The sequence below is a fragment of the Tachyglossus aculeatus genome, chromosome 5 (genome assembly GCF_015852505.1).
Source record: "Tachyglossus aculeatus isolate mTacAcu1 chromosome 5, mTacAcu1.pri, whole genome shotgun sequence".
In the NCBI taxonomy this organism is placed as follows: domain Eukaryota; kingdom Metazoa; phylum Chordata; class Mammalia; order Monotremata; family Tachyglossidae; genus Tachyglossus; species Tachyglossus aculeatus.
The window spans coordinates 90,013,765-90,026,141 of NC_052070.1; the positions used below are offsets into that span (position 1 = coordinate 90,013,765).

The window sequence follows — 12,377 nt, forward strand, 5'->3', positions numbered from 1 at the left end:
TGATGCTGCTATAAAGTTTTAATTTGGGGAAATTGGAATTAAGGATATGGACACTGTTTACATTTAGAAATTATAATTTTAATTTGTAGAGGGATGTTACTAACTCATTTATGCTTCAGGAGATCATTAAATACTGGGATGGTTTTTCTCATTTCCTCTATAGCCCCAAGTCCACTACTTGCTTCACATTCACTTACATTCATGCTGCAGAGAAGCAGCAGAGCCCAGTGGACAGAGCATGGGCTTGGGAGTTTGAGGACCTGGGTTCTAATTCCAGCTCTGCCACCTGTCTTCGGTGTGAACTTAGGCAAATCAAGTAACTTCTCTGGGCCTCAGTTAACTCATCGATAAAATGAGAATTAAGACCATGAGCCCTATGTGGGACAAGGACTGTGTCCAACTTCGTTATCTTGCATCTACCCCAGCACTTAGTACAATGCCTGGCACAAAGAGAACACTTAAATTCCACAAAAAAAAGGAGAAAAAACCCCCAAACTTTCACATGTCCCCAACAGTAATTTATGTGGCCTAAAAATAAAATTGGATTATCGGGCTGCTGTATGTTGACTGTTCCATGCAACCGACATATAATTTAAACCAAAACACTTAAACTGTTCTACTGCACAGTTTACAGTAGATAGAACATGTCTGTCTTTGAGAAGATGATGAAACAAAAAGTGAATCAACTGAAGAAAAACATAAATGAACATAGCTGGGGAAAATAAAAAAAACAAAAAGAAAATGATTAATTATGGGAACTATGGGCCTTATCTTTCAAAAGCAGCAAAGTAATTGATTGAAAAGATATTATGGGAGAGCCAAGGTCTGGCCGTACCTAAATTAGGCAAGGGAAACTGCGTTCTCCAAATTACAAACATCTTTATAAGGCACGTTGCCTCAAAAAGAACTAATGGAGGATAAATGAAATACATCCACAAAATTGGAGGAAGCACAGGAGTTTTCAGACTTTTTACTGGATTTCTGAGTCAGAGGAACTTGATACACTGGTCCTGAAAGCCACATTTCAAACTAAAAATCGAAGACTTAACTCCAGGTTTTGGGAAACTCACCGCCATGTTCCAGAAATACACGGACACATCGCTCTTTGCCTCTTGCTGCCGAGAAATGAAGCAGAGTCCATCCATTTGCATCTCGGCCATTTGGAGAATAGCCTTGCTCTAGCATCTTGCGCACCGTGTGAACATCCCCAGCAGCCACGGCGGCCTGGATCTGGAGTTCCTCCTGTAGTTCAGGGTTCCTCCGACAGTGATGGTGTAACATCCTAGCTGAGTCCACTTGTTACAAGAGATTCATGAGGTCATATGGACTCACCTTTAAATGAAGTGCATAGAAAATGAAAATGCGGTGGGTTTCCATCCATGAATGCTACAGCATCATTTGCGTTCATAATGCTAAGAAGTGATAAGCCACCTATAAGCATTCAGAAAGAGATGTCCAGCAATTATAACACATCAACAAGAGAACCAGTTCTCCTAAAAGCAGAATCTAATGGTTAGAGCGGGGAATGTGCACTCTCATGAAATATAGACACTTCACATGATAAACGACTATTACCATCAACACTCTGGTTTGAAAAGAAAATGTCTCCAGGGACCTAAAAGGCAGAAGACTTCGTACAGTATAGGAAGTGCTGTTCAACAGATCTATCGCTGATGCTACGTGGAAACACCTTTCTCAAACCAAAAAAAACGATGTTGACCAAGGATGCAAGCCAAGAATTAGGAACAGAAAAAGAAATATTTTGGAAACAACTCACAGCCACAGCATTTAATAAGACATTTGACTATGAGCCCCATGTACAACCTGATTAACTGGAGTCTACCACAGCACTTAAAACAGCACTTGATACATAGTAAGCATTTTAATACAATGATAATAATCATGTTGATAAAGAGTGGAAGAGTCGGTCATAATTATGAGAATCAATTGATCATATTTATTAAGCACTTACTGTACTAAGCGCTGAGAAGTAGAATAATATTACAGAAGGGAATTAATGCTAAGGTGGCTACTAGGATTCATTCATTCAATCGTTGTATTTATTTAGTGCTTATTTTGTGCAAAGCACTGTACTAAGCGCTTGGGAGAGTACAATGTAACAATAAACAGACACGTTCCCTGCTCACAATGAGCTTACAGTCTAGAGACGAGCTGACATCACTTGGTAGTGGAAGTTAGTTGAAGAGAGCCTCCTGGAAGAAGAGGGTTTTCAGGAAAGCTTTGAAGGCAGAGAAGCCTGTGGTCTAGAAGATTTGAAGCAGGAGGAGTTCTAAGCAGGGGAAAGATGTGAGCACAGTGATGGAGGCAACACAATAAGAGAAGCACAAGCTGGGGAATAATAGAGAAAGCAATCAGTCGTATTTATTGAGTGTTTACTGTGTGCAGAGCACCGTACTAAGCAGGTATGTTAAAGGAGAGTTGGTGGGAAGTCTGGGAATTCATGATCAGATTTATATTCTCCTGGCACTGCGGGTATGTCAATAAAAGCATTTTTATATCACTATATTTGGATGCTGAAATAGCTTTGACTTTTGGTTGGGATACTGAAACAATATATGCTACCACAGAAGATGGGGATCTTGCAAGAAATGTATCTAGGACTGACTTGAGGGTCCATTCCTGAGTGAAGAATTTTGACTGAATACCAATAATACAATAGAGCCCACTTTCCAAATGAATACAAATAGGCAAAAGTGGAGTGGACAACATAGATGATGGTAAAACTCAAAGATTAAGGTATTAAAAATGGTACTTAACATGACAAAGAAACTCTTTAGAAAACCTACCAATAGTTTTCAGGAAAACGGAAATCACTGACATCATCATGCTTTCATTGTTACTGTTTGTTATGGTTAACTCAGCCACCCAAGTCACTATTTCATAATCCTCTGCCTCTTCCCTTGTCATATTTTCTTTCATCATTATTTTTTTCACAACTTTCATATTCTTAGAACTATTTAAAAATCCCTGCCTTTTGTGGTATTGGGTAAAATCACATTGAGGTACTACAAAGCAATAATCCATCAAGGCATTGGAAGTTTAAACTTAACAGAAAAAGATTTGGTTAAGGAAAGGGTGATGGAAGAAAGACGTAACACACAGATCAAAATGGTTCAATAGTATTATTTCAAAATATTTCAGAAAGGTATGTACGGATTAAAAATTATTTTTTACATTGCTAAAAATCTGGCATGAGGGTGGGGTTGTCTACAATTTTAATTTAAATACTATATCTATTCTGGTTTCAGGGGATACACTATGATTAACAAAATATGGCCAAAAGAGAGAAGCAGCGTGTCCTATTGGAAAAAGTGTAGGATTGGGAGTCAGAGGACGTGGGTTCTAATCCCAGCTCTGCGACTTGTGCTACTGTGAGACCCTGGGCAAGTAACTTCACTCCTCTGGACCTCAGCGCTTAGTACAGTGCTCTGCACACAGTAAGCACTCAATAAATATGACTGAATGAATCTGTAACCTGATTATCTTGTGTCTACCCCAGGGCTTAGAAGAGTGCCTGGCACATAGTGAGCACTTAAGTACCTTTAAAAAAACTATTTTTATAACACTTGTTACCACCCCGAAAACACCAAACCCCTCGTAATTATCAATTTCCATATCTGAGCTTAGTTGGGACATGGTGGAAAAGGGAAGAGAGCAGAGGGAAGGTCTCTATAGCTGTTTGTATAAGATAAAGGGCAACTTAAAAAAAAGACCCTCCTTCTTCCACTTACATTTTCCTAGTGTTCGCTCCCGCAGTGCTGTTGACATTTACTGACCATCTACTGGGTTATTTTCAACTTCTTTTATTAATAGAGGAACCATGAACCCACTTCTCCTAGAGAAAAAAGTTCTGGGTATTTATTCTGACAAAGTAAATTGATATGTGACTGTATTAAACCTTGGTCATTTTAAAAAAGAGATAACTTCAGGGGAGGAAGGGGGACGGAAAGGAGGAAGGAGAGGTGGGCAGCACACTGCAAATTTAACCATACTCGTGGAACCAAGTAGTTTTTAAACGCTAAGTGCTTTTTCAAATCCAAATTTTAAAAAAAGTACTACATACCGATTAGTGTTAATGGAAGCAATAGATTGTTTGGCAAGCAGTATGCACAGTTCACAGACTGAATTCACAATTCTTATCTTCAGAGAATACAAAGCATATTATGATTGGACTTGTGAGTTCTTTCATGCAAGAAAACCAAATAAAACATTATAACCGGGCTGAAGAGTCTCATTTACTAAGTTTTACACTAAAAAGCTGAAAACTGACGATATGGCTCCCTCCCCAGTTACTGCACAGATGAACTAAATCCATCTCCAATAGGTTACCTTATAGGAGAATTTCACTTTTCCTGGTGTGTTCCCCATTGATCATTCTGCTGGCAAGGCATAAATAATTTGGTGAGTCCTGTTAACATCTGTGTGTTCAGACCACATAGCAACAAATGGCTTCACCTTAAAGAAATAAGAATCACCATATGAAAATTTCTCCTGTATAAAATTCACTGAAAGGCTCTCATATGCAAGGAAAGTCTACTTTTTTTGAGCAGAGTGTCACTATTCTTTTTACACATAGAAGAAGAGAGGAGCATGTCATTTCTTATGATAAATCTTCCTACTATGAACTTGAATCTCAAAGATTTAGTTTGCTGATTGTATCCTTCATTCCCCCACCCTCCTCCCACCGTGGAAATGAGCTTTTTTTGAAAAGGAATAATTGAACTTCTTCTAGGAAATGGATCTGAGTGGACACTGTGGGATAATTTTCAGCTTTCCCTGAAGTAGGCCATATTTTTAATAGGTTTGGTCACTTGCTCCTTCACAAAAGTGTACAAGTGGCTAGATGCTCACTGGAATAGATTAGGTAAGGAAACAAAATTCATCCCACACTAGTAGGGTCTGTTCAAAATAAAATTATGTTTTTAAACTTTGAGTCCTCAAAGTGCATCAGGGTACGTGAAAGGTATAATCTTGAATACCCTTAGCTATATTAACAAAGCTGGTTATTAGCAAAATCAGCAGCATAAAACTACTGATTCCACGAAAAGTATGGGGGATGTGTACAAAAGCCCATCTGTTTTTGCCGATTTTTGAGTTTAAAAAGTAAACTGCCAAGTGTGACAAAAGCAGAGATCATGTCCTTTATTTTTCAAGAACGTTCCCAATCTGCTGGGACAGAGCTCTGCACACATCAGAGCTCAATAAATTCAACGGATGATGGTGAAACTGCCCAAGTTTTTCTGAGAGACTACAGAATGTACAGAACCAACCAAAGCATGGGCTTTGGGCCCACATGCATGGTAATGTCTGCAGAGAAGAGATACATTTTTATAATTTTTCCATTGGGGAAAAAAAGAGCCAAGCTTTAGGAAACAAATCAATTCATTTCTACAGATTTTAGAGCCACATATCAATTAATCAATAGTATTTATTGAGCACTTACTGTGTGCAGAGCACTGTACTAAGTGCTTGGAAGAGCACAACAGAACAATATAACATACATTTCCTGCCCACATGGTAGATGATGGTAAATATACCACCATATCTGGGTCAAAAACCCCAACAGCCTGCACATCTACCTAATGGACAGATAATTCTCTGGACACTGACTATCCACCCACTCCTATGTCATCACTGGAGACCTCAAGGCAATTCCCAGAATCCAGGCAGACTGACTGCTGGATAAGGCAGGTAACCAAGAGCACCAACACCCTCAGGCAGTAGCTACCTTGAGGTGAGGCCAGTCAAAATAAATTCAGTCTCTTGGGAAACAAATCTTCTGCCTCTACCAGATTATCCTGCTACTTTAGATCCTACTGGGTGACCTGCATCAAAAGTTTCACTTACAAATTGTTTTAACATAAGAAGACTAGGTAATTAGGGCTGTTAAAAACAAAGGATTTAGTAAAATGTTTTCACTGTACCATTACATTTACCTCAGCAGATGATGGCCTCAAGACTTACCCTAATATAAAAGAAGAAAGTTACCGCCACAAAATTAAACCCTAACATGAAATGTGTAGAGTTCGATTTATGGATGTGGGCACAGGAAACAATTAGGCACTTGCTAGAGTATGATGATTTTGGTAACTGGCAACTGAAACAATGAGTGATATTTATTGAGTGCTTACTGAGTTTAAAGAACTGTGCTAAACACTTGGGAAAGTACAGCAGAAGCAAAACATGCACTCCCTTCCTTCAAGTTCACTCTTGTGTGCTTTAGCTTTGCCCTCTCCTCTGCCCGGCAAAATTATTTCTCCATCCTTAACACCCACGCCCACTGCACTCATTAAGTTGTTCCAGATATTTAACTCCCTCCTTAACGCCCCCACCCCCAACCTCCCCCATCGCTTGCCCCTTATGACCTGGCTACCTACTTCATTGAAAAAATTGAAGCTATCAGGCGTGATTCTCCCTAAAATCTCCTCTGCTCCTCTCCAGTCCTTCTTCAAATTTCATATCCTTCCCAGCAGTATCACTAGGAGAGGTCTCCTGCCTTCTCTCAAAATCCACCCCCCTCCACCTGAGCATCCAACCCTATCCCTTCACACCTTATCAAAACACTTGTACCCTCCCTTCCGTCCTTCACCATCTCCTTCAACTGTTCACTCTCCAAAGGCTTCTTCCCCATGGCTTTCAAACATGCTCATGTCTCCCCTACTCTAAAAACACCCTCCCTAGACACAATGGCTCCCTCCAGCTATCTCTCCACTTCCCTCCTATCATTCCTCTCCAAACTCCTTGAGCAAGTTGACTACACTCACTGTCAAGTTCCTCTCCTCCAATTCTCTCCCCGACTCCCTCCAAACGGGCTTCTGTCCCCTTCACTCCACAGAACCTGCCCTCTCAAAAGTCACAAATGATTCCCTTCTTGTCAAATCCATCGGCCTCTACTCCATAATAATAATAATTGTGGCATCTGTTAAGAACTTACTATGTGCCAGGCACTGTACTAAGTACTGGGGTGGATACAAGCAAATTGGGTTGAACAGTCCCTGTCCCACATTTCCTTCCCCATTCTACAGATGAGGTAACTGAGGCACACAGAAGTGAAGTGACTTGCCCAAGGCCACTCAGAAGACAAGTGGTGGAGCTGAGATTAGAACCCATAACCTTCTAGCTCCCAGGCCTGTGCTCTATCCACTACACCAAGCTGCTTTTTGCATCCTAATCCTCCTCAACCGATCAAATGTCTTCGATGCTGCCGAACACCCGCTTCTCCTGGTAACATTATCCAATCTTGACTTCATTGACACTGTCCTCTCCTGATTCTCCTCCTATCTCTCTGGCCGCTCATTCTCAGTCTCTTTCATGGACTCCTCCTCCGCCTCCCACCCCCTGAATTTGTACTTCCCAAGCGCTTAGTACAGTGCTCTGCACATAGTAAGCGCTCAATAAATACGATTGATGATGATGACTGTGGGCATCCCTGAAAGTTCAGTTCTGGGTCCCTTTCTTTTCTCCATCTACACCCACTCCCTTGGAGAATTCACTTGCTCCCATGTCCTCAGCTACCACCTCTACACAGATGACTAACAAATCTACATCTCCAGGCCTGATCTCTCTCCCTCTCTGAAGTCTCACATTTCCTCCTTCCTTCAAGACATCTGTACTTGGATGGCCTCCTGTCATCTCAACTTTAACATGTCCAAACAGAACTCCTCATCTTCCCACACAAACCCTGCCCTCCCCTTTGACTTTCCCAATCACCATAGACAACATCACCATCCTTCCTGTCTCACAAGCCTGTAACCTTGGTGTTATCCTTGATTCATCTCTCTCATTCAACCCACATATTCAATCTGTCCTTAAATACTGCTGGTTCAACCTTCACAACACCGCTAAAATCCACCCTTTCCTCATCTAAACTACCACATTAATCCAAGCACTTATCTATGCTATCCAGCCTTAATTATTGTATCAGCCTCCTTGCTGACCTCCCTTGCCCCCTGCCCCTCCCTGCTGCCAGGATCATTTTCCTACAAAAACGTTCAGTCCGTGTTTCCCCATTCCTCAAGAACCTCTAGTGGGTCCCCATCCACCTCCACATCAAACAGAAACTTCTTACCATTGGCTTTAAAGTTCTCAATCGCTTTGCTCCCTCCTACCACACCTCACTCCTCTTCTACTATAACCCAGTCCTCATACTTCGCTCCTCTAATACCAACCTACTCACTGTACCTCGATCTTATCTATTTCGCTCCCAATCTCTCGCCCACATCCTGCCACTGGCCTGGAACACCCTCCCTTTTCATACCCCCTCCTATTCCTCTCCATCCCCCCGGCCTTACCTCCTTCCCTTCCCCACAGCACCTGTATATATGTATATATGTTTGTACATATTTATTACTCTATTTATTTTACTTGTACATATTTATTCTGTTTATTTTATTTTGTTAATATGTTTTGTTCTCTGTCTCCTTCTAGACTGTGAGCCCACTGTTGGGTAGGGACCGTCTCTATATGTTGCCAACTTGTACTTCCCAAGTGCTTAGTACAGTGTTCTGCACACAGTAAGTGCTCAATAAATACGATTGAATGAATGAATGAATACCCAACAGAGGATCACTCCGCACACCTTCAAAGCCTTACTGAACGCACATCTCCTGCAAGAGACCTTCCCTAAATCCTCTCTGCGTTGCCCTGATTTGCTCCCCATTTTCACACCCCCACCACCCCACAGAACTTATGTACATGTGCTTTCCAAGCTCTTAGTACAGCACTCTGCACACAGTAAGTGCTCAGTAAATATAATTCAATAAATACATAATTTATTTGTCTTCCCTCCCAAACCCTGCCCTCTCCCTGACTTTCCCATCACTGTTGACGGCACTACCATCCTTCCCGTCTCACAAGCACGTAACCTTGGTGTCATCCTCGACTCCGCTCTCTCATTCACCCCTCACACCCAAGCCGTCACCAAAACCTGCCTGTCTCAGCTCCGCATCATTGCCAAGATCCGCCCTTTCCTCTCCATCCAAACCGCTACCCTGCTCGTTCAAGCTCTCATCCTATCCCGTCTGGACTACTGCATCAGCCTTCTCTCTGATCTCCCATCCTCGTGTCTCTCCCCACTTCAATCCATACTTCACGCTGCTGCCTGGATTGTCTTTGTCTAGAAAGGCTCTGGGCATGTAACTCCCCTCCTCAAAAATTTCCAGTGGTTACCAATCAATCTGCGCATCAGGCAGAAACTCTTCACCCTCGGCTTCAAGGCTCTCCATCACTTCACCCCCTCCTACCTCACCTCCCTTCTCTCCTTCTACAGCCCAGCCCACACCCTCTGCTCCTCTGCCGCTAATCTCCTCACCGTGCCTCGTTCTCGCCTGTCCCGCCGTCGACCCCTGACCCACGTCATCCCCCTGGCCTGGAATGCCCTCCCTCTGTCCATTCGCCAAGCTAGCTCTCTTCCTCCCTTCAAGGCCCTACTGAGAGCTCACCTCCTCCAGGAGGCCTTCCCAGACTGAGCCCCCTCCTTCCTCTCCCCCTCGTTCCCCTCTCCATCCCCCGTCTTACCTCCTTCCCTTCCCCACAGCACCTGTATATATGTATATATGTTTGTACATATTTTTACTCTATTTATTTTACTTGTACATATCTATTCTATTTATTTTATTTTGTTAATATGTTTGGTTTTGTTCTCTGTCTCCCCCCTCTAGACTGTGAGCCCACTGTTGGGCAGGGACTGTCTCTATATGTCACCAACTTGTACTTCCCAAGTGCTTAGTACAGTGCTCTGCACACAGTAAGCGCTCAATAAATACGATTGATTGATTGATTGATTGTCTCCACCTCTGGACTGTAAACTTGTTTTGGGCAGAGAATATGTTATATGGTGTTGTACTATCTCAAACGCTTAGTTCAGTGCCCAGCACACAGTGAGACCTCAATAAATATGACTGACTGACTGAAAGGAGCTTACAATATAATGGAAGCAGGTATGATAACACTAATAATAATATGTAGTAAGGCAATTATAAATATTATAATTAAGTGTAAATAACAATGTATGGTACACACATATGCATAAGTGCTGAGAATGGGAATACATACATATGTGCTAAAGACAACTTGGGGTACTGAGAATGAATCTGGGAAGTCTTCCTGGAGTAGATGCAATTTTAGGAGGGCTTAGAAGGTGGGAAGGTCTGCGGTGGGGGGGATTTTTTTTAAACGGGGGGGGGGGGGGGGGGGGAGGATGAGGGCGTTCCAGGCCAGGGGAACAGCATGAGCAAGGGAACGGAAGGGAGAGAGATAGGAACAAGGTGTATGTGCTTCATAAATCCCCATGATGGATTCATTGATTAATTGTGAAATTAGGAACAGCAGTGTGAGCTGAAAAAGTAAAAAGAGTAGATATAGAAGTGAAAAGAACAGCAGCTTCTGCCAATCTATCAGGAGTATTTTCAAAAGCTAACTGGGGGCAGAGCTTTATACTAAGTGCTTGGGGGAGCATAAAAGAGGAAGAAAACAATCTTATCCCTCGAGGAGCCACAATAAAACTAGTAGACAGAAAAAGAGATTACACGGACAGATGTCAATAAACTGGCAGAGTATGAAATTTTGTATCTAAGTGTAGGAATGAATCAAAAAAATCTATTGGCTTGAGTTCTTCTCCCCATCTTCAAGGCCCTTCAGAAATCACATCTCCAGGAGGCCTTCCCTGATTAATTTCTCATCACACGACTCCCCCACGCCACCTTCAGAACTTCCACATTATCCAAGCATACGGTTACTCACACCGCTTCCCCACTGTAGCACGTAAGTACATATCTTCATACTCTATTGTTTCTCCCTACCTGTAATTTATTTTATTGTCAGATTCCCCTGACAGTTTGTAAACTCTCTGAAGGCAGGGATCATGTCTACTACCTTTATTGTACTCTCCAAAATACTAAGTACAGTACTGTGCACAGAGCACGTGATCAAATACTAGTGATTAAAAAAAACCTTTGCAAAATAATGGCATGGGTGACATACAGCTGCTGAATGTTATTAAAATAATAATAATAGTGGCATTTGTTAAGTGCTTACCATAGTAAGAGGGTTGATATACAATCATCGGGTCCCCCAGTCTAAATAGGAGGGAGAACAGATACTGAACCCCCTTTCTGCAGATGAGTGAACTGAGGCACAGAAAGTGAAGTGCCTTGCCCAAATCACACAGCAGGTAAGTAGTGGAGCCAGGATTAGAAGCCGGGTCCTCTGACTCCCAGGTTTATGCATTTTCCACTAGGCCACACTGCTTCCCATGTTGTACTGAAGTTAGTTACCCTTCAGATACGGTATTGCACGGTACTTCACGAAATCGATGTGGGCAGGGATTGTCTCTATTGCTGAATTGTACTTTCCAAGCACTTAGTACAGTGCTCTGCACAGGGTAAGCGCTCAATAAATATGACTGAATGAATGAATGAAAGAAATCAAAGAATCCAACCCAGTAGCACTCTGCTAAGAAGCAAGTGGTGTGCTGCAATCAAAAGCTGCCATGGGCAAACATCAAAAGAACTTAAGTGTGGCACCTAAATTAGGAATGCTGACCTTGAGAAAGCATTAATACACCTTATATTATTTCCTAGATGAAACTATTTTTCACTTAGCAATGTTTCTTCAACAGCATTTTCATGGAATCCATTAAGAGAGCTAACCAAGGTTTTGTTGTTTTTTTTAAAAAAATAAAGTGACATAAGAGTAATTTGTGACCTTAACCAGACCTATTTCAATCAATTAATCAACGATTTTTAAGCCTTAGCAAGTGCAAAACGTTATACTAAGCACTTGGGAAAGAACAATAACTGACAAAATAAAACACCTCCCATTCTTGAGGCAATAATTGAACCGAACATTACTTCTATGTACGGTAATCCCAATGAACAAAATAAAGCTGAAAACTCGTATTATTCCTTTTTAAATTAGAAAAGCTTGGTAGACAGTATGCAGTAGAAATTTTAGTTTGTCAGTGTTTGCACAAATAATTGCTCCACTTTTTTTCTTTTGTGCATAATTGTTGTAGCCTGGAGACCAGGAAGGGGTTATTACACAAGGGAGTAGGTTTAGCAAAAATGGGAACGGGAGGGAAAGAAAAAAGGGAAATGGAAGAGAAATGGAAGAGGGCTCTGGAACCTGGATCTCTTACTTTCATTGCACTCTGCCAAGTGCTGCTTATGACAGGCATTCAGTGAATTACAGTGACTCCCCACAACCCTTCTCCTCCTCCTACCCTGTAGTTGGGACGTTACCATGAGCCCATATCTGAGGTGTTAGTGCATTTTGTTTCCTCCCTTCCAAACCTGGAGTTTGTTCTCCTTTAGGGCATTTTCATCCTATGCTGGCAGGCACATTTTACCAAGAAAATC

The 12,377-nt window shown here is 41.9% G+C and overlaps 1 protein-coding gene across 3 annotated transcripts in view; it reads right to left on the minus strand.

The window, feature by feature from the left end:
• The window catches only part of ASB7 (ankyrin repeat and SOCS box containing 7), a 29,521-nt gene extending 25,048 nt beyond the window's left edge, over window positions 1-4,473 (minus strand). The window contains exons 1-3 of one of the 3 annotated variants that reach the window (XM_038746811.1): window positions 4,351-4,473; window positions 3,753-3,856; window positions 1,071-1,332 (exon numbers count right to left, since the gene is read on the minus strand). In XM_038746811.1, the coding sequence (XP_038602739.1) occupies window positions 1,071-1,281 (211 nt within the window). In that variant the 5' untranslated portion in view covers window positions 1,282-1,332; window positions 3,753-3,856; window positions 4,351-4,473. Of the gene's footprint in view, window positions 1-1,070; window positions 1,333-3,752; window positions 3,857-4,084; window positions 4,204-4,350 lie in introns of all 3 variants that reach the window. The other 2 variants (XM_038746810.1, XM_038746809.1) reach the window with 2 other exon arrangements.
• Window positions 4,474-12,377: the final 7,904 nt, after the last annotated feature.